The sequence below is a fragment of the Frieseomelitta varia genome, unplaced genomic scaffold, assembly GCF_011392965.1.
Source record: "Frieseomelitta varia isolate USP_RPSP 00005682 unplaced genomic scaffold, Fvar_1.2 scaffold_250, whole genome shotgun sequence".
Classification (NCBI taxonomy): Eukaryota; Metazoa; Arthropoda; class Insecta; order Hymenoptera; family Apidae; genus Frieseomelitta; species Frieseomelitta varia.
In genome coordinates, this window is record NW_025109980.1 from 936,956 (window position 1) to 960,354 (window position 23,399).

A 23,399-nucleotide genomic window follows, 5' to 3' on the forward strand; every position below is an offset into this window, starting at 1 on the left:
TTATATTGGAGACCTGGTTCAATCATGGAAAGTTAAATATCTGCCTACTGTCACATTGCTATCTATACCAGGCAATAATTGTTATCACTTAATACGTATCACATTTGCGTATCAGAAATAGATTAGAGACAGTACGATGATCGACATCGAGAACGATATTAATCTGTAGCTTAAACTGTAGCTTAAATATAAATGCGTCGACTTATCCGGCGTCATAATTAATGACACGGCGTCGGTCCTCTTTTGCATCGTTTCGACAATGTTCCTGATTTAAAGTATTATACATTAACAAAGTGGTGATACTACTGAATCAGTAAGTAACGGTAGAACGTTCGAATAGTTAATAAACATTCCAAATTGAAGTTTCCACGAATCTGCTAAAAATACCAGTCTTGAAATTAATAGAAGTGTGAATCGAGCGTTGAGGAAGATCGTCGAGAGTCCGAAGAGGAAAGTGTTTACGAGGACAGGAAGAGCCGATAGCGAGCACGAGCATGATAGATTTGTTAGATCGCGGGGCAAGAGACGCCGTGCGACGACCTCTGAGGTCGAGTTCCACTCGCTTTTCCTCCGTTTGTCAGTTTGCCAGCCAAACCTGATCCAATCATCAGCGAGTGTGCAACTACTTTCCGTCGTTTCACGGGAAATACAAAACGAGAGGTGAAGAGGAGATGAGCGCTAGGCAGTCGAGGAGAGACTCGGATGCCCTGCTGTCCAAGTTCGGGCACAAGGAGCTGCTGTTCAAGTTCCTGGTGATCGGTGACTATGGCGTCGGTGCGTTCAGGACGTTTTAAAATTCCTTTTTTTGAATAATTCGTCGTCACTTTCGACCCATTAGTATCACTAAAAAAAAAAAAAAAAAAAGAAAGACATACTGTAACGGTGTGTGATCTTCATGTGTTCTTTCGTTCTCTGTATTTTTCTATTCTTTCAATTTGTATTGTATTTCATTGTGTATGATATGATTCTAGATATGAATGTCTATTATTATGGATTTAGCAAAAAATACTGTGACAGTGTACGAAATTTGATGGTCGAATTTTAGTTTTGTACGTACAACAGGTTGTTGAGTCGAAATTTTTTTCGAACGTGGGAGAAAATATTATTGGTCCGATCGTAGAGTTGCTTCAGATATTTCGTTTAAATTTGAATGAAAAATTATTCAGTTGTTTCGTTTAAACAAATTCGTAATTACATTTCGTTTACTGTCTCGTTGTTTTGGCTCATGAACATTGCCTTTGAATTCGTTTCGTGCAAATTTGAGTAGCAAATTATCCGAGTTAATTCACTGAAACAAAAATGACAAATAATCTCAACAGAAGGTGAAGTTTATACAATAGAATTGGAAATTACCTGAAAAATTATTTGTAAAAACAAATGTGAAATATAAAATGAGATAAAAAGATTAATAAATTAGACTACTTGATAGACAAATAATGAAATAGTCCAGAGAAAAATCATTTTCATGTTCAAATAGATTAATCAGTGGTTATTTCAAATAACTATGATTTTTGAATGACATGGTATTGTTTGATTGCAGTTATATACTAATTAATTAGGTCCAATTAATTAAATTTCATTATCATTTAATTAATGGATTTCAAAATTGATTAATATCAACATTGTCTTTATAAATAAATAATTTTTACTTTCAGTGCATTGTTAAATTAAAGAAGCTCATAAATATACATACATATATATATAATTGTATTTTTATTTCTGTCTATAAATAATTTTTTTATATTTTTCAGGGAAAACAGCATTGGTTAGGAGATACACAGAAGGTAGATAAACCTAACTCAGAAACAAGTATCAACCAGTTTCAATGTTACTATTAATTGCTATAGTATTCTCTTGTAAAATCTCATTAAAGAATATAAAGGGTACTTTGAAATTTTCTTATTAAATCAAACGATCTCCAATAGTTTATCTAAATTTTTATACTTATCTACTGTCATATATAACGAAACAGGCTGTTTATGATAAGATTAACGCCTGTGATATATCTGTGATGGATGAGCGTCATAAACAGACAGCACGTGTTTATACAAATTAAAGAAACAAAATTTTCTTTCATTCATAAAATATTATAAGTATTGTCTTATTTTTTCGGTTGTATGCTTATATTTCTTATTAGGAGAATTCTGTATAAATCATCAGTTTGGGTATAATTGATTGTATTTTTTTATTTTTCTTTTGACCTAGTTTAACTATTAAATTAAATAATTACTAATTATTAATTAACTAATTCAATTTAGTTTATTTTTCTTTTCGACTAATACAAGAGAGAAATATGAAAGAACTGAAGAAATAATGAAGATAATGTGAAAGAGATACGATGTAAAAGAGAAATATGAAAAAATATGAATATAATATGCTCCACATGCGTGAAGGTTAATGATATTCTATATCTGCTCATTATTCTTTTGTATCTCAATAAATAATTGTACAGACTGTCTTTGAGGTATTTATTGCTTCAAATAAGAAAGAAAAGTCTTTCTCTCTTTAGCCGATAGTATTGTGAATTACACACAATCTTCGTTATAAACGATTAGTAATAATTTATTAATAATTAAGTGAAGAGTTGCTCGAAGAATATCTTCCTTCTCAATATATGTGTAGTATATTTATAAGTTAGTATTCTTGCACGATTGATTGATCAATCGTTTTCTTTTTTCTTTCTGTCTTTCTTTTTCAGGAAAGTTCACATCGAATTACAAGATTACCATAGGAGCCGATTTCGCAATAAAAACATTCGACTGGGATCCGCTTACTAAAATTAATTTGCAATTATGGTACTAATTCACGACTCTGTCTTTGCATGTCACGTTCAATACGATCAACTATACAGGTTTCAAAGTACTTGATATTTCGTTAAAAAATGACAATTAAGAAGAGAAGAAACAAAGAGTGTCACAAATTTTCTTTGTTAAGAAAATTGAGCTTCAATATTTTAATGTGCTAGTAGAGAAATTGGAAACTAGTGAACAAATGCTCAACGTTATCTTGTGAAGATATTTTATTCAAATATTAAGAATTATATTTAGATATTATATTTCAAATATTAAGAATTTAGATATTATATTTCAAATATTAAGAATTTAGATATTATATTTCAATTATATTTAGATATATTTCAAAATTAAATTTTATTTAACTAAATTGTATTTAATAATTATCACAAACAAAATGTGCTATAAAGTGAGAACTCTCGAGAAATAATACTGCAATCTGCAGTATTATTCATTGTTTCTGGAGAAGATTTGTTTAATTCCAAATTCTAATTTCTATTTGATATTGTTTAATTTCAAAATAAACACTCTGAAGAATATGTGGGGGTACGTCCACGTAGGTAAATGTAAATTAATTTTTATTATCATTCACTTCAATTTTTCAGGGACGTCGCTGGCCATGAAAGGTTTGGCTACATGACCAGAGTTTATTATAAATATGCGTAAGTGTTATTGTAATTAACAATTTTCTTCGTACATGTATGCAACGTGTTTTTATCTAATTTTATCTCCAAGATAGAGATAAAATTAAGTAAAACTTTATTCATTTATTTTTAAGTATTTGAATACTACATATATTGCTATATATATTGTTATTTCCGAAATTTACATTAGGATTAATTCTTATATTTTCCAGTTTTTAGATTATATACACAGTTCAGTTTTAGTTCAATTTTATTTATTTTCAGAGTGGCTGCAGCTTTGGTTTTCGACATCTCGCGAATAGCGACGTTTCAATCGATTAAAAAATGGTTGTGCGATTTAAGGGAGAAAGTTACGCTTCCAGATGGTTCAAACATACCTGTGGTTCTCTTGGCGAACAAATGTGATATTCCTTTCCCGGTAGTGCCCATTGAACAAATCGCCAAGTTTTGTAAAGAGAATGACATTGGCGCTTGGTATATAACATCTGCGAAAGAAAATACAAATGTTGGTAAGTATATATATATATAAATTAGTGATTATAGCTATTTAATTACATTTAAACACGTTTAAATTTCGTATTATTTAGTAATACTTTCGCATGACTATAAAAATTTAATACTATGAGTATGAAGTGTACTTTGGAACATGTTAGAGTTTCAAAGCTGATAACAAAAATATTGTAGAATATTTATTATAATAATATAAATAATATAAAACAATATTTTTATTATTAAAATATTATTTCATAATATTTTTTATCATTAATTTTTCTCTAACATAGTTCAAAGCATATTTTACATTCATGGTATCAGATCTTATTGTCACAAGAAAATAATACTATGAAATAATACGAAATTTAATATGCTTGAACTTAAATAAATATAATAATATAGTTATATATACATATTATTTAATTACATATAATCTAATATAAATTACAATGATTTGACATAAAGTATTTTATATTTATTTAATTAAGTTCAAGCATATTAAATTTCATATTATTTCATAGTATTTTCTCATTATAATCTCTCAATTATAATTGATTATTCGTTATATCATTATAATTAATAATAATGAAATTGTTAAATACATTAATTATAAAATTAATAATAAATAAATAAAAATAAAAATTTGCGTCACATACAATAATTACATTATTAAATTCCAATTATAAAACAAATATTTCTTAAACTACAATAGATACAATGGTGTTTATTTATTTTCTATAATCGTATTATATTATTTATTATTTATTAATCTCTCTTACAGATGTGGCGATGCGTTATCTCGTGGACAACGTGCTCAAAAGTAAACTGGATGGAGGAATCCGTGATTCTGTCCGATTACGAGACAAGCCAATGATTTGTGAAAAGAGTGGGTGTTGCAAATCGTAATTGTAGTTTGAAAATATCAAATATCCATGTCATTCATTCTGATAACGCACATCCGAAAAACTTGGTTTTTATATTTGATATTAATTTATCCGCGATGCATATGTTTTAATATGTAATTTGTACGTCTATGTTAATCGTAAATATTACGTCACAAATATGCACAATTAGAATATTCTTAAATATATCAGATATTAAATCTTAGGAATATGATAAATTTATATATAAATATAGTGTATTTATTTTAAAATATATGCATGATGAAGTTTTATGATGATTTACAGAATTTTTATTTCATCTGATAAAATAAACAATTGTATTTATACATTTTTAATGAAGCAAGATTAAACACTCACAGGGGGGGAAATGCAAATAATTGTTTAAAATGATAAAATTCAATTTATTTAATTTGTACTTTGATAACTTTTCAACATTATTTCTGTTCGTCACTTAATCGAAAATATTAAATAAATATAAAGAAAATTCACGGCATTAAATTGCATAAAATTCATCGACTTCAAAATTCATAATTGTATCCTTAACATATTTTTACATTTTGGTAAAGATTTAACGAAATTAACACGTAACTTTTATGTACAAGCATATTTACGTGTTACCTTTGGTACAAACTCGACGTTTAATTGTCTGTAAAATTAAATACACCTGGTATTCTTTTCTTTCTTCCTGGTCATCTTTCTTAACTTTCATAATGTCCAATTTGTCACTAGACAAATAACTTATAATTTTATTATACAATACTACCTATGTTTCACTATGAGCTAATCTATTATAGATAAATCAATAACAGCACTGTAGTGTCTTTGCTTATTCTTTGATTTTCTTAATAAACTCCAGATAATTATACTGTTTTCAGATCTCTTTTCTATTTACATACTTTTCTCTCTCAATGATCATTTTCTTTTTCATGGTATATTCTTATATTTTTAACTATAAGATATAAGTGTTTCATAACATTAGTTTGAAGTGTGAAAGTCATTTTAATCACGATTACAATAATAAATAGTTAAAACTTTGATTATCAGAATAAATATATGATAAATTATATGGGAATATTATACAAGGATTAATAATCCTTGTAGAAAACATTGAGAAAAATCGTTCTGTTGAAAACTTCAGAAAATTAAAATTAGTTGAAGAACACTTACTGATCAATTGTGTCATCATTTCTCTTTAATATTAATATTCCAATAGAAAATCATAATTAATATAAAGAACAAAATAAGTATCTCATATAAAGAATAAATATCTCATATAAAAACAAAATTTTAGTACAATTCTCTACTTTAGATAATCAAAGTTCTACCATGTATATTTTTCTATTTACTTCCTTCATTATTCTTATATCATGTATATCACACTTGGAGTAACTAATATATAGATATTATGAAATACTTTGAATACTGTCTTCTGTCTTTAAAAGTTAATTAATAACATCCTTTATACACTTTTCTTCTTTGGGGAGCAATTTAGTCCTAAAATTAAAGTTGTTCCTCGAAACGCGAGTTTCTTACTGGATTCATGGCGATGGAAACTGTTGATACCATCGTCTTACTAAAGTCCTTTGAATAATCTGAAAGAAAAGTAGTACAAATACAAATCAATTCGTAATACTAGTTCTCCTTCGAACGCGTGCTTCAACAATCCATGTGTTGTACAGCAGCAAGCAGAAAGCTGTTAATGGAGAAAATCAAACAGAGAAAGACTGATTTATGAATGTGGTTAGCTTAGTACTTCTGTTTTACTGTTATTCTAAGATTTTAATAGAAATATAAACAAGATTTAATAGAAATGTTAACGAGTTAACAAGATAAAAATGTTAACAAATACGTTTAGTTAACATAGAAAGTTATGTTAAATTAAAGTTAAAGTTAAAATTAAGTTAAGTTAAGAAAATGAATAAAAAGATAAAGGATATTCTTACAATTTAAGAATTTGTATAAATTTAATTTAGCTGATATGTTTTTTACTTCTATTTAAAAAACAAAAGTTCTATAATACTATGTATTAGAAATTCTAATAAAAATTACAATTTTTAATTGTAAGTTGTATCTTATAATTTTTAAATTATATTATTTAATAATAATATAAATGTAATTTTATTTATTTCTGCTTCTATATCATAATTTAATATTAATACCTCTTGCGTAAAATATAACTTCAATTTTAATTAAACGTTATTATATATTATAAATATTAAAATCGAAGTTATCTTTTATAGATGAGAAATTAAGATTGAATTGTGTTGTAATAACAAAGATAAATAAAATCATATTTATATTCATTATTTATTAAATATTTGTAGAAAATAATTTCTTAAACGTTCAATTAAACATTTATAATAATAATATTTCATATAAATCGAAACTATCTTTCATACAATAACAATTAACATCAAACTATAATATGACAACAAAGAAATTTAAAATTCAACAATTGATACACTACAACAAATAATATATAATAATTTGTGTATCACATATATATAACATAACATAATGCTCCTTTTTCTCCTATTATTTAATTGAATTTGAAATTTAAGTAAGCAAATACGAATGTCACAACAAAAATGAGAGACGTGGACATGCCCGCGTAACCAAATGCAATCTTAGGAAGCAGCGAATTTGTGCCCTTGACTTACGAAATGAGCGAAGTGTGGTCGCTTAGCTCGCGTTCGGTCAGAGCTTGGTTACCACGCGACGGTGCTCGAAGTTACCTTGGCCGTAGTCCTGCTGTTGATGACCGGGTGCACTACTGCCATACGGTGATAGACTCGCTCTTATCCGAGAACATCCGATCACACCAGCGTACGCTTGCCTGTATTGCTTGTTCATGATCACGTAAATAATCGGGTTCACGCAAGAGGCAAAGTAGAGAAGCAGGTAGCCCAAAACGTGGAATGCTGTAGCAAAACAGTGTCAGTATTAACACATGGTATTTAGTATTATAATATTAGGCAAAATAGACAAACAAATAGCTCAAAATTTGAAATACTGTAATACAATATTAATATAATATATTATAATTATATTATATTATAAATACTAGTGTAATAATATCAGATGTGTTATGTTGATGTTATAATATTATAATTGCAGATAATAGTATTTAATATTATAATATTGGATAGAACATTACTCTATGTAATATAGTATAATTTCATTATTATATTAATTTAATATAATACAAACAATTAATATAAATAATAAATAATACAAGTATCAATATAATTAAGAAATGTCATTAACGTTATAAAATATTAATTTACAAATAATTTTGTAATCCAGAATTTAAACTGTCGTTGCAAATCTAAAAATTATGTGCAATTGTGTCAATAAAGCTCTAATTTGCAACTATAATTGTGTTTATAACTTTCATTTTATTTATTATATATATTACCTGGATATCTAACTTCAACATCGGCAACTTTAACAATAGTAATTGGAAGATAACAAGCGACGAAACTAAGGAAAATAGCTAGGACCATTTTTGTGATTCGCCATTCGCTACGTCTCTGTTTGATTTCCCTAGTATCTCTACCAGGTGTATGTGGCGATTTTATCGTTGGAGCTGTATGTTTCCGCATTCTTGTTTCAGATCTGTAAATTAGGAGAAATAAATATGATAATATACGATGAAAGATTTAATTCCATCATTTCTATTAAAAAACATTCAATAATCGATGCAAGTTATTAAAATGTTTGTAGCAGCTAAATTATAAAATTAACTGTTGTATTATAAATTTATATTGTATTATATAATTTATATTGTTACAAAATAATCTTTTTCTTTCTATTTTTTATAATTAGTTTATTATTACTAAAAGCAATATGTGTGTGTGTATATATATATATATATATATATATATATATATATATATATATATAAATTAATTACATTATTATTTTTATAATAATAAAACTTATGAAAAAATGCGCGTATTTTTCTAATTTTTACTTCTTTTATATTTCGATTCTATTCGTTTTCAAATCTAAAAATACATCTAAATTGTTTAAAATTTTTTTCTTAAAAACCGAAGCAATATAACTAGATTTTATTTTACTATTCAATTATTGTTCCATATTCTAAAATATATATATTTATAACATTTACAGTATAACATTAAAGTATTCAAAACATTTTCACATATAGTTTTTTTAATTTTATTATTACTTTATTTCTAACTAATTTTATTATTCATTAAATTTTTATTTTATTTGTGTAAATCATAGCTGCGCATTACCTGTGTACGACCCAGAATATTTTAGTATAACAACCAATGATTATCAAGCAGGGTATCACGAAAGCCACTACGAAGAGAAAAGTTTTCGAAGTGTGACCTCTGCTATCTTTCACGATCGAGCAAGTTTCTAAATTCGGATCGTAATCGATCTTACCTAAAAGATAAACATCAAATAACAATAATATTCTTACTTACTTTAACTTTACTTACTTTCAACTTTGTTTAAACTGTAATATATTATGTCTTACCCCAAACTCCTAAGAGGGTGGGTACTTGCATCCCATAAGAGAACAACCAACAGAATAAGATCATAAATGCAATCCAATATTTTTTGTAGACTTTGCTGTACAAGCCGTGGTGAGCTATCATAATGTATCTAAAATAAAAAAATTTATGAAATGTCAATATTTAATTTCATAAAATGCGAAATTTATTTACAAAATAATTAATTATAGAATGTAATTATAAAGTAAGGGAGTAGAATTACAATGTTCAGTGAAGAAGAACGAGAATAACACATATGTCGAAGAAAATTACAAAATCTCACTTTTATTGTATGCTTAAAATAATTTAAGTGACTCGAGGAAATTCTATAATTAATGTATGACATACATTATTATATATACATTGTATATATAATATATCAATATTATTAATAATATATATCAATTAATATAATTAATGTTGTACTATAATTTATATATGTTATATTAGATAATATATGTCAATTATATAAAGATTATATCAGATTATATTTATATAGATTATACCTATTGATAGTAATAGCTGCAACGGAGAGAAGACTCACGCCAACGTTTCCGTATCTCAGAAAAGGCACAAGAATGCATAAAAATCGTACATTCGCCCAACTTGCATCGATGAATCTGATGGAATCAAATGGTAGTACAAGCAAACAGAATACAAAGTCTGCCACGCAGAGACTGGAATAATTAATAAAATTTCAGATTATCTTCTTTTCAAATTTTTATACTATATATAATATTTCATATTATATACTATATATAATATTTCATTCATGAAAAGTGAAATAAAATAAAATATAGAAGACAAAATAATGTAAATAAATATTAAAATAAATATATATATAATATAAATGTATATTATAAGCATAGGAAATAAATATATAATATATTAACATATGAAATATTTTTATAAATACGTAATATATATTAACATTATTGTATATTAAACAAGTATTGTATATTAAAATGAAGCATTTAAAAATATTGTATGTATTTTAATAATTTCTGTATAATTATAACTTTGGTATATGTAATTGTTTAGGAAAATATTCGAACATTTAGAAGAACTTTTCATCAATATATTATGTAATCATACATTACTAATATAATTATTCGTCACTATATAAATATTCGTTATTAATGAAAAATTAATTCTACATTTTTGTATACCTTATAATGAAGGCTGCTGCAACATTGCGAACTTTGGGGTATTTACACAGTGCAATAATGGTCAATAAATTACCAGCAAGACCAGTGATCATAATTAGTATTGCAACCACAGCTGCGAACGTTTGCAGCGGTTTAGGAAATCTGTACAGAAAAATCAAATAATTAGATTAAAATTTATAAAAAAGTGTTTTTATTAATTCATATCTGCAAGTTATTTCACACATTATTAACAACAATTCAATTCATAATCATAACACATTTTTCAAGCTTTTTATCTTAAATCAGATCACTATGGTTTACTATATCGATAAATTAGATCGATTTATATTTTATATATTGATTGATGGTATCCTGTACATAAACCTATACATACACGATAATTAATTTTTCTTAAATTAATATGAAAAAATATTATAGAGTTATATTGCAGAAATTTTTTACATTTTCCGTCTTTTAAGTTTCACTGATAAAAGTCACAATTACCTCGACACTTCGCCATCGATTAATGCATTTTCTGTATTATTCCCTGAAGCACGTAATATGTGCCATGTGGCCAATTTATCCATTTTAAAATTGATGAATTCCGATTTGTTTCCAGTGATTCATTCAGTTTTGACCACCTCCGAGGCCTGAAAGAAACAAGAGTAAAGAAAATGAGATATGTTCATTTAAAGAAAAATTTAATTTAAAGTAAGTGTACGCACACTTCCATTCAAAAGTTTCAGGATACATTTTATTAATTCTAATATTCAGTATTCATCGTGAGTCATAAAATTTTTAAATCCTAAGGTATCTTTCAGGAAATTTTTTAAATTTTAAGACTTTTTATTTTTTGAATATTTAGTATTTATTATAGACAATAAAATTGTCATAGAAATGAAAATATTTATTTTGAATATGAATTTGAAGTTATATACGTTCAATTCATATTTGAGTCATTTACAGATCAAAGTAATTCCATTTTTTGAATTTTCTTAAATTTTGCTTTTACCAGAGCATTTCTTCATTGATATTTAATTTCTTATATGTAAAATAAATTTTCTTAATAATTAGATATAACATTATTAAATGATAAAAATTTTTTTGACCGTGAAATAATAAATAATTTATTTCAGAGACCAATGTGATAATTCCAGAGATATATAATTTTAAGTATCTTGCACATTGTTAAAATTATGTCTGTGATAATACGTACTACTAATACAAGTGTAAGTTTTAAAAAAAATTTTAATCCATAAGGATCAAGTAATGATTTAATTTAATGTATTATATATATAATATTTAATTTAATATATTATGCCTCAATTTCTTTAAATTTTCTAATATTGTAAAGATAATGACTGTAGATGTTAACACAATATTTTTAATAATAAAAAATATTTATTACTTTATCAATTTTTCTATCTTTTGAGAAGTTAATTAATTTGAAGAGAATAAACAGCTCAGTTTTAGTAATATTTTTAGAGTAATATTATTTTCCCAAGTGTTGCGTATAAAGCAAAAGCAGATTGATTTCGACGGTTTAAAATTGATTGGTGATTCATCAGAATTTCGCCTTGGAACGTTGATCGAATAATTTCTAACGCCATACAGTTGTGAAATGAAACGAAAACTGTTTCATTGGATAGATTCCGAATTGTTTCAAAGCAACAACGCAACTTCCGTTTTGCGTCACGCATAGTGGATCACTCTGGAAGTTTAGGTCGCGGTTTCCTCCTCGTGGGAATTCTCGTTCCCCTTTATAACGCGTTAATTTACAGAATCGTGAGGCAACGATAAAATTTATTTCTTGTATGTATAAATATTCTTTGTAAAAATAAGAATTACATGAAACGAATCAAACTAAATTAAATTATATTAAAGTAAATTTTTTTTTACTATTATTTTACATATGTTATGTATATATTATAATACTTCATTAGATATGTATATTACATTACATTACATATGTTATATTTATATAAAAAAATTTAAATTATTTTCTACCATCATATCAATTATATTTATTAATAATAAATTAAGTTTTTGAATAATTAATATTAAATTAATAGTAAATTAGAATGCGAATTTTTATGGGAATTTAAATATACAAATAATAAATTATTATCATACTCTGTTATATTTAATAAATGAAACAAACTCCTATCTGGGGTCATTTTTAATTATTTTCACATAAATATGAATTTGCAAAATAATTCATACTTCTCTTCTTATCTCTATGAAAATATATATTTGCATAAATATCTAAAAACTGAAGATTATATACAATATGTATAAGACACGTACGTACAATAATTAAATTAATATATATAAAATAATATTGAATTAATATCACTGATATTTCTTATCACGCTGATATTTCTTATCAATGAATGATGCCACAATGATGTAATTATAATGTGATGTATTATTCTAAGTTTAGAATAGTTATGACAAATAAATTGAGATTCTGAAGTAGTTTTGCAATCACGTTATACACACCACAGGGTGTGGTAGCAATTTTGCTATTGTAAGTATTATATATGTACCTACTACTATAATGCCAGGATGAAGAAACTCTGGCTAGGTTCAGGTTGGCTAACGCTAATCATTATTGATAATCTACGATCGTTTAGGAAGCTGTATATGCAAATTAAAGGAACATTAATCACAAAAGGTGACACGGAGGAATACATTATTCTTTATAGGGTGAGTGGAAGAGTGTTTTTATCCGACGGAAGTAGGTCATCTGGAAGATTTACGAAGAACGATGTAAGACGCTAATCCTAATTAATTTTTTCCGTCCTTTCCAAGTGATTATTAATCCCTAACTGGTATTATTGGACACTGAAAGTCATAAAAATTTAGGTTTTACATTGCTCAATTTCGAAATTTTTAACTTGTCTGTGAAAATAAATGAAAATTGTAAAATAAAATTCTTTTGTTTAAAGTCTCGTTCTCAAGAAAACGAGAGTTCGAACATGTTTAATTAAAAATTAACTAGTGAACGTGTACTCGATCAAAGTTTCAAATTCACCATGTTTTCTCCAAGAGCGAAGCTTTTCTTTTGTGAAAAAAATTGTATTCTACACGTTTGGTTATTCTGGACATTTCTTGTGCCTTCAATAATGAAACACTATCTATCAAATCTAATACACTAGTAATTCGCATAACCGACGTACTATGTGTCACGTACAAATACATATAACACCTATAACGAATGTAATTGACACGGTGTTTAAAGTAACATATAGCAGAGATATCGATAAAGAAACTATAAGCTGCGTTCAGGCTACGCTGGATTTGGTAAACTAAGGTCAAGCTGCGGTGCATTAACCTCGATTGAGTTTAATTAAGAGAAATTAACGGACACCCGGTACTAGGCGGTCCCCTATAACAAAAAACTCGTCAAAACTGATGGAAGGCATGGGAACGGGTGACTTCGCCCTCGTTGCCCTATCTTCTCTTTTCGCGCTTAAAGCTTGTGTCTAAAGTTATCTCTTTCAGTCGATTATTACATGTGACGACGATCCATAAGAACCACAGAAGATTATCCCTTTTTTTAGAAGTAATTTCAATACTTTCATTTCAATACAATAGTGTGTATCTTTATGATAGTTTATGAATAAATTTATATGTCTATTACGTACATAAAGTACGTGCAAGAGAATAAGAGATGAAAAAAAAAGAGTAAAATATTGAGAAGAGAATGTTATAGTATATATTACTGCAATTAAGTAAAATTTTAATTCTATTTATCGAATGGATAATTTGCACCACATATGCGACTTTATATTATAATCGAGAAGAATTAAGAAACAGATTTGCAAGTAAAAATAATATAGTGGTAAAAGAATGGAGATGATTCTACGTGAAAAAAATAAAGAATAAAGAAGCTTCCTTTTTTGGAGAGACTCGAGCTTGAGAATTCATGAGATATCTAAAACCAAATAACCATCTAAAACCAGATATCTAAAACATACCAAACAGTTTTGCTATTCTACTGCACATTATCGTATTCGTTGAGGATTGTTAAACACGTCTGAGTGTTTAAAAAAATTCCATCAAATATTTCGTATTATGAGAGAAATAATTATTTCAAACTCATTCTGAAAAAAAATATATATATAATGAATCTTATGAAAAATGCAAAATCAGATAAATATTTCAAATAATATTTCGAGCAATCGTATTTTCAAAGGCATACCTTGATCTTTTTTAAATATCGTGAAAATTCCACGTGTAATGAGAAAAATAATTATTTCAAACTTATTCTGAAAAATATATACAAATTGAAATTCATATCAAGTGGGTCTTGTAAAATCTTGTGAAACGTGTAATATCAAATAAATATTTTGATTAATTATACTTGTCAAGACATATCTTGATCTTTCAAGTAAAAATTCCATAAAATACTCCACTGCAAGTACAATGAAATAAATAATATACTTCAAATAACTACATTTCAAATTTAGTCTAAAGAAAAAAGAAGATATAATTGAGATGCACAGTGAATTGTAAAATTATAATAAATATTTCAATCAATATGACAGTAAATAATTATTTCATATGAACCAATGGAACACTCCGTGGGAAATTTCAAGTACCATTTTACCGAGCACTCGACTCAGGTCTCAGCATCTCGACTTTCTGCAACTTTTTATATCCAACACTCAGTGCAACAGTACAATTGCTAGCGCTTCTTTCAAGCTTCATCTGCTTACTTTTATTCTGCACGTGGAAACTCCTTCGCTGTGCTACGTTTCTAAGCTATGGCCAGATAGTCGATGGTATGTTTCTCGTGTTTCAAAGTGGTACACCAAGTGACAAACCGTCGTAGAAGACGTCACACGTCGTCTTTCATAGAATCCGCTGGTGAACTGCCTGACGTCATCGAATGATTTCCGAGTTAATCACGCGGCGAATGGCAATGAATGAGTCAAGTTGAGTCACGGTGAAAGTGTCCAAGAGGCCGGCGACGAGTCGCGGACGATCGGTATTACATACGCGTGCTGCGCTCATGCAAATCGTCCGATTACCTTGTTTATTGACGATGTATCATTTTTTTACTTTCTTAGGACGAACGTTGCTTTCATTGATGAGATGTACAGTACAGAGATGTTGAATTTGAAACAAGCAATGCGTTTGATGTGAATCTGATATAAGGAAAACGTAATCTGATTAATGATTAACGATTACGATTAATGTGGAATCACATTACTAATTAATGAATGAGAAAAATAATCAACAATGATTACAATGATTAATTTAATAATCATAAAATTATTATGATTGTATCGGTAGTTTACTTAGATCTACAACACTATATTTGCATTGTTTTGTAATGTGTAGAATCCTAATAATTTGCAAATATCCAAAAGATTTTTTCCATCAACTATAAATGGAAGTCTCGTCTGAATAATACTAGAGTTACTATTGGCACAATCTTCTAAAGATGGACTTTACTGAATAATCAAAATCCTAAGATTCTTCATTATAATAGCTGTTCATTCTTATACAAAAAATTGTATCAGAGAATTATAAAGTTATTATAAATTTAGTTATTATTGGAGTATAATCTTGTACATAAAATATAAAATACAGAATAGAATATAAAATATAATATAGAATATAAAACATAGAAAATAAAATACAGAATACAATCTTGCATATAGAATACAAAATATAGAATATAGAATTTCCTTATACATACATACACTATAGACAGAAATAAAATTCAAGGAAATTCACATTGAAAAAAGTTAAAAGAAGACGTTTCAAAAAATTAGAAGAAGACGACGTGGATTGAACGTGTTTTTAGAAATAGGTTCAAAGTCAAGAAACGATCAAGTACAATTGTGGTAAGAGAAACCAGAGAGCAAAACAATGGCGGGTTATTGTGACACTGAACGTATTCTTGGTGTTAATGCTGTTAAAGCACTAGTATACAGAATGCGGATTGAAATTTACGGGTTGCTCGTATTTCGAGTGCAACACATGTGTACGTTCTGCACACGTGTATCGAGTTCAGGGAAAGCTCACCCACGCGAATAAAACTGGGTAAACGTTCCTAACATCAATGTTAAGATTAAATTGCGCTTAATCGTAAATAGTCTCGATGTGGTTTTTTTAATTATGACCATTGCTGGGACTTAATTACCAAAAATATCGCTGAAATTCTTTTTATTCTTGTTTCTCTTATTTTTTAATTAAGTATCACTGTAATGAACTTACTGAATTTGAACGAAGTGAAACGAATTTTAATAAATTAAGAACTTTTAATTATGATTGTAAATTATTTTGAAAATTTCTTCTATATTCACATCTACATATTTCACGTATTACTGCATATAGTAACACGATTTCTCTTGCATTCCTTGCAACGACGAGATATCAGTTTCCGTGCTTTAATTGAAATTCCTTTTTATTCCTAAACATATAATTCGCTCAAGAAGTAAATCTCACGCACGAACTATGGAATTTTTTTATCAGTAATTATGCCTACGTCTTGTTTCACGTAGAAACCAATTTTATTGTCTTTTAATATCCAACTTTCACTGGATATTACCTGTAATAATTAATAATCAAGTTTTATCGTAATTAAGATTCTCTACTTGGAAGTTTGAGCACATGATGAATTGCTCAGGTGTTAAACATATTATCAATTATTTCGGATTTCCCACTAGATAGATTTATAAACTTTTATAATGGAAGTTAGGATAAATAATTTTATCTTTATCTTATTTCTCAATATTTTCAAATATGTTATTTTTTGAAAACGTTTAATCAAACCATTAAGGATCAAGCAGTAATTATTTATTATAATATAATAAAGTAATATTAAGAAGCTTCGCTTATGGGTGAAAGATGTTTTAATTTTTTTTGCATAGTGAATGAAAATGGATGTGTTCCTTACTCCATAGGAAGGACTTTAATAATTTTCTAATTCGAAGTACAAAAAAAGTGTAATTCTATAAGACAATGTATAAAAATAGCTAAAAACATATAGCATTTTTAAATATTGATAAATAATTTTGTCATATGTAGTATTCTTAATATTGATAAATAAATAATTTTTTAAACCTCCATTTAAATACAATATAATATCAAAAAAAGTAATTGTTCTATTATTAAATCGATTAAAACTTCAACAGTTGTTATATCATAAATTGATTAAAATTTTTGTCTTTCTATTAATTCAGACATTGAATATTCCACTGTCAATTTTCTTTGAATTGTCGACCAAAAATTTGTCAATTCGGTTCACTTTTAACTCATATTACAGATACTATAATGTCTATACTATAATATCATCTAGTGATTTTTAGATAAAACTATAGAATTCACAGAAGTTTTTAGATAAAACTTCTGTGAATTCATGCAATTAGTATAGTAATTATCGTGAGTTTTGGCTTGGTCAGAGAGTTAATCTTCTTATTATTCAAATGTAAAACAATAGTACTCACAAAATTGAGTTTAACCATAACGTTGGAAGCTTAATTGATGGAGTAACTTCCTCCTTTTTGTGCTTACATTTGGTTTTTGCACGGAGTCAGGCTACAAAACCTGATGGCGATGACGCAGAAGTGCAAGGGGTTAATGTATCGAGAGAACAAGACACGGGTTCGGAAATGGAACAGACGTTCGTTGCAATTGAGCATTCACGCTAGTTTCCGAGAATTCTAGATTGCCTTTAATTAACCGCTATCGCTGTTAAGCAGAATGTTGACTAAAAGTATTCGCGTCAACGTCGATAATAATTATTACAAACAGAATATGTTTTCTAAATGAACGATGCAAATGCATTCGCCCGGCGTGTTAATAAATATTTAGTAGATTTCAACGAGCGAAACAGACTTATGCAAATGAATGGATGGAGAAACAAATTCGAAAAAGTCGAGGATAAATCGAAGATAGTATAGGTATTAAGTAACAACTGTATGTATTATAGAATGAAATGCGTGCATCAATTATAGGTAAGTAGACTATGAATCTCTACAATTAGTTATAATTCAATGTTATGCCAATTATGATGCTTTATCATAAATAAATTGTCTAATACAAAATTACTGAATATTATATCTGTATTATAGTATTTATTATATAGTAATTAATTTAATGTACTAGAAATAGTACAAATGTGTACTAGATACTTTTACTTTTATGTTAACAAGAATTCGCACAAAACCAATTAAAACCAAGTAAAAGCAATTATCTGTTAGATTGCTAAAATAAATGTATATTGTCTGCAAAAAAAGTCACTTAAACAAAAATTATTTACCGCAATATTCGTATAAAAAATGTTACGTGAATTTAAAAAAACAGTGTATGTTTTCACAATGTCACCTGAGAGATTAGGTAAACAAGTAATACTAAAAGTATTATTATAAGTAATGAAGTAGACTAAAAGTAAATGAATTACTTTGTTCTTCACATTTTCACAATATTATGTGGCACGATAATCGATTTTTAGAATTGTCTTATGAACTTATCTTGTTCTTTCGAAAGCTTTTTATTTTCAGCTAGTTTAATTTTCTGAGTAATCGGAAGAAATCTAATAAAGATGATTCACAAATTTTTTTCGAAGATTGCAGATATTATTTCAAGTCAGTAATTATTGTCCTTCGACATGTTGTATATTGTATAGTTATATATATATTATTGTACATATATTATTGTTAGTTTTCTAAATATTTCAGATTTTATAAAATAATAACAAGTATTGTTTCCAGTTATTAATTTGTATATGTAATTTATCGTTAATTTACAGATTATATATTATTATATACATTATTATATATTACGAATTATATTAAGTATAATATGTAATAATATATAATATAAAATTTTATTATATTACATATTATATATGTGAATATTTTGACAACATTCGTACACTATCAAAGTATTGGAATACGTACAAATTCACGTACAATACTTTAATTTTTGTTAATATATAAATTAATGATGAATTAATAACTAGATGTAATATTTACTATTATTTTTTAAAAACACACATAGCAATAATATATCTTACCATTATTATATACATTCATTACTCAAATATTATTTTCTGTAGTGATAATTTTTTATCAGTTTAGATTATTTAATATTCTATTTAGAATATCTTAATTTCTTAATTTCCAAATGAAAGAATCTGCAAATAAAAAGCTTGTCAAGTAACAAGAAAAATCAACAGGACTTCGCAATATAAGTACAAATACAATAAGTATAAATACGTATAAATACATGCGAATTTTATTATTTCATATTATATTGTCACAGTATTTTATTGTGCCTATTTATAATATATATAATAAAGAATGAAATATTTGTACCTTCATTTATTCGTAATTTCATAACTAAAAAAGGTTAGTTTTATCTTCTTAGCTTAGTAATACGCTGTTGCAAGTGAGCAACAGTTTAAAAAATTTAAATAGCCGCGCATGAGCAGTAGCGTGAGCGGTCGTTTGAGTTACAAACGCGCGTTTATAAACGGAATTCAAAACCGATGGAGCCGTGACACATTCGAAACCCGCCCATAGCGCACCACGTGCTCTGCACGTCCGCAGCTGAAGACAAATCTCACAGGGGAGACAGTGAGAAAGAAGACGGCAGCAGAGAAAAGAGAAAACCACAGAGAAACGTTGTACAAAAGCCATACGCGCGTTTTTTTGCCTGGATCTTGGCATTGGTCCTCAAAATGACGCAGATGTCCCCCCGAGCCAATTACCGTTTGCACGAATAAGAACATCGCCAACTATCGTTTCACGCGTCAACTGAACACTTGAACGCCACTCGAAAATCGCACTCGACTTTCATTCGTATCCTTTTCAAATAAAACTACACGGCGACGCAATAAAACTTGTGGGAATCGTGTACGCGGGTTTCGATACTGACTCACCGCATTAATTCCTTTCACGAGTCATCCGTCCATAGCAGCCGACAGGACATCCGCAAACGAGGAAGATCCTTGATTCTTTCTTGACTCACACACGAAGACGTTCGTACAGATGTACATATGGGATGCTCGTTCACGTGATTCTTTCTATGAAATTAATCACGAAATTCATCAAGTAGTAATATTGTACGTTTAACATGTATATGCTAATTTGGTAATAATCTGAGTCATGTGAAAGAGGTTAAATTAGACACATTTTACTCGTTTGTTTTCGAATGTTTCTTCACGATATAATTATGTCGATAATGTAGTTCGCGTGTGTGGAATTAATTCAATGAAAATTAAGGATTTTCAGGAATGTATGACACCGTCTGTCGATCAAGATTCACGAACGGAAATCGATTGTCACGACAAATAACAGGAAAAAAGTGTGACACGGAGCGATATAGAAACAACCCGTTCGTCACCGTCACCACGGTTAGACTGCTTACCGTGCTAGATATGGGCCCAAAGCAAACGGAAGGGAGGGGGAGGGGGGAGGATGGACTTAGGCGAGTGACGACGAGTGTAAATGCAAACTGTGTGTTGACATGTGTGTGATTACGAACGAACCTGAGAAGTTGGCGCTTTTAAGAAACGTTTATGATGTTTTGTGGTAATCTTTTTTATTTTTTATTTTATTTTTTATTCCTTATTCTCAGGAAAATATAGAGTGACTCGTACAAGTATTTAGACGCTTGTAGTAATATTTTATAAATATATATTACGTATTATATAAATTACATTTTACGTATTATATAAATTATATTTTACGTATTATATAAATACATAAATATTTATTCAAATTATAAAGGAGCACGACTATTCTTAAAAAGTAGGGGTTAGGTTTGGATTAGTTATCTTTCCCGCCATTTTTCGGATATTGCTATAGGTGCGTCGAACGTTTATAGATTGACAATATTCTTTTTAGTGCGTTGTGACGAATGAACGAGTTTCCACAAAACTCTCATCCGGGCACCACAAGCCAGGGATATTAATCATTAATTTGTTGGATATGGAAAAACGTAAGATTAATCATATTTACGAATTTCTATTAGCGTTAATTAAAATCTTCGCTGTCACGTCAGAAGTCACATTAATTAATTTCAAAACTGAAAACTTTGAGGATGGTGGTAACTAGGTTAGTAAACACAACTAGAAAAGTGAAAACAATATTGAGGTTTGTTTTACTTAATAAATTAATTACTATTATTACTAAATTGTTTATTAAATTAATTAATAATATCGTAGAAACTGTACTTTAAATATTTTATGTGCTTCTATATTTGAATTTTTCATAAATGCAGACTAAAATTATAAGAGTTATTTTTAAAAATTTCCCTAGAAATTCACAATTATTTACGTCATTTCTTTTAACAGATTAATTTATGAATTTAAATTAATTAATTAATTTTTTAAAAATTGGATATTAATCATGTACGTTGCAATTACTATTATTATACTATCAAAATCCGTATGTACTCCAAGATTACCAAAAACTAATAGATATTCAAAATTTTCCAAAAATTAGTAAAGTCACAAAAAGGAGAAATTACAACTCGTGATTAGACAAGTATAAAATAATTTATATTCATATTTTCACGAATATAACTAATATCTAAATATTTTCGTGAATCACAATATATGTACAAACGAATAACAAATTTACAATCCTGCCACGGATTAGAAAGTGTTGCTTTCTCGTGAAATGATGGATTTCTTCGAATATGACGTTCGCAGAAAATTGTGATTCAAATCGATTTGAAGCACTATCATCGTTAAATTGTTGTCAGTTTCCACTCACTGGAAGCGTTCATATTGCCCCAGATTAAGCCTAGAGTTACACCCCCATCTCTAATAAAAAGCAAACGTTTGACGATTTATTGTCAAGGGACCGCTCGTTCAGTCCCCTTTCTATAAAAACATCGACCTAAATCAGTTTAACTTTACTCCATGTATCGTGGATGTTAAACTGTAACAAAATATGAGAATTGATATATAATAGACGAATCTATGAATGAAATGTGAATTTTTATACATTTACGGGGAATGGAAATAGAAAAATGTATAAAATACATATAGGGCACAAATATTCTTAAACATATAATTAATAATATGTAATATATTATATTATATATAATATTAATAAAAAGTATAATTAAATAATAATGTATAATTAATTGTAAATATTCTGCTCTTACAATATATAATATGCATATTCTGTTCTTATAATATTTTCAATACGCAATATAAAATATATATACCAATATATAGGAAATATACATTTTCTATACATAAATTTTCCTGTCTCAAAGAAAATGTGCTAATAAAATTTTCGAAATAGATTCCTTTCATAAATGTTCTTTAAATTTCACATTTAATTTAGTTCAATCTTTCTAATGAGATTTAGGTCATATTGTAGGTTTTGCTAGAAATACTAAGTCATGATTTATGAATTTACTATTAGTGTACCTACAACATCATTATTCCTTTTTTCTTTTTAATCTATGGAGTTGATCAATAGTTCATACATATCCTTTGACGTTTAATCGTAAATAGTTTTAATTACAGAAATTAAGATATTATTTTCAATAATAAATACCAAATAAATAATCTAAATATATTATTTATTAACAATAATAAATACCAAATAAATAACTTAAATATAGGCACTAAGACTATTGTTATTATTATTATAACAAGTAATTTGTGGCAATTTGTTATTATTATTATAACAAGTAATTTATAGCAATTTGTTAATCGACCATTATGATTTAATTTTTTTAACTAATTACTAAATTAATAAGTTACTTTATAATGTGTCTATTCTGTAATATGTTTCTTTTCAGGTATGTAGGTCGAATATATTACCTATTGTTTAGATATTTTCTCTATTAAATCTACTTACAAACAATTTCGTAAGATCATGTGTTATGTTTAAGTATCAATCATTCT

General features: G+C 27.4%; 2 protein-coding genes across 4 annotated transcripts; one reads left to right on the forward strand and one right to left on the reverse strand.

The window, feature by feature from the left end:
• The first annotated feature begins 220 nt into the window (after positions 1–220).
• LOC122528403 (ras-related protein Rab-38-like) lies at positions 221–5,108 on the forward strand. The gene is made up of 7 exons (XM_043653466.1): positions 221–313; positions 406–774; positions 1,752–1,784; positions 2,699–2,795; positions 3,398–3,454; positions 3,701–3,945; positions 4,710–5,108. The coding sequence occupies exons 2-7, from the start codon at positions 672–674 to the stop codon at positions 4,832–4,834; spliced, it is 660 nt and encodes a 219-aa protein (XP_043509401.1). The 5' UTR covers positions 221–313; positions 406–671; the 3' UTR covers positions 4,835–5,108.
• A 112-nt stretch (positions 5,109–5,220) lies between these two features.
• On the reverse strand, positions 5,221–20,889 carry LOC122528400 (G-protein coupled receptor moody-like). 3 transcript variants are annotated; one of them, XM_043653462.1, is made up of 10 exons: positions 20,667–20,889; positions 20,409–20,552; positions 11,009–11,154; positions 10,526–10,666; positions 9,863–10,033; positions 9,341–9,468; positions 9,093–9,246; positions 8,249–8,448; positions 7,566–7,751; positions 5,221–6,422 (listed from the first exon to the last, which is right to left on the reverse strand). In XM_043653462.1, the coding sequence occupies exons 3-10, from the start codon at positions 11,089–11,091 to the stop codon at positions 6,331–6,333; spliced, it is 1,155 nt and encodes a 384-aa protein (XP_043509397.1). In that variant the 5' UTR covers positions 11,092–11,154; positions 20,409–20,552; positions 20,667–20,889; the 3' UTR covers positions 5,221–6,330. The 3 variants fall into 3 exon arrangements, with proteins under 3 accessions (XP_043509397.1, XP_043509399.1, XP_043509398.1); XM_043653464.1 differs by having other exon boundaries at positions 7,491–7,751; positions 20,409–20,889; XM_043653463.1 differs by lacking the exons at positions 20,409–20,552; positions 20,667–20,889 and adding an exon at positions 15,229–15,623.
• Between the last annotated feature and the right edge of the window lie 2,510 nt (positions 20,890–23,399).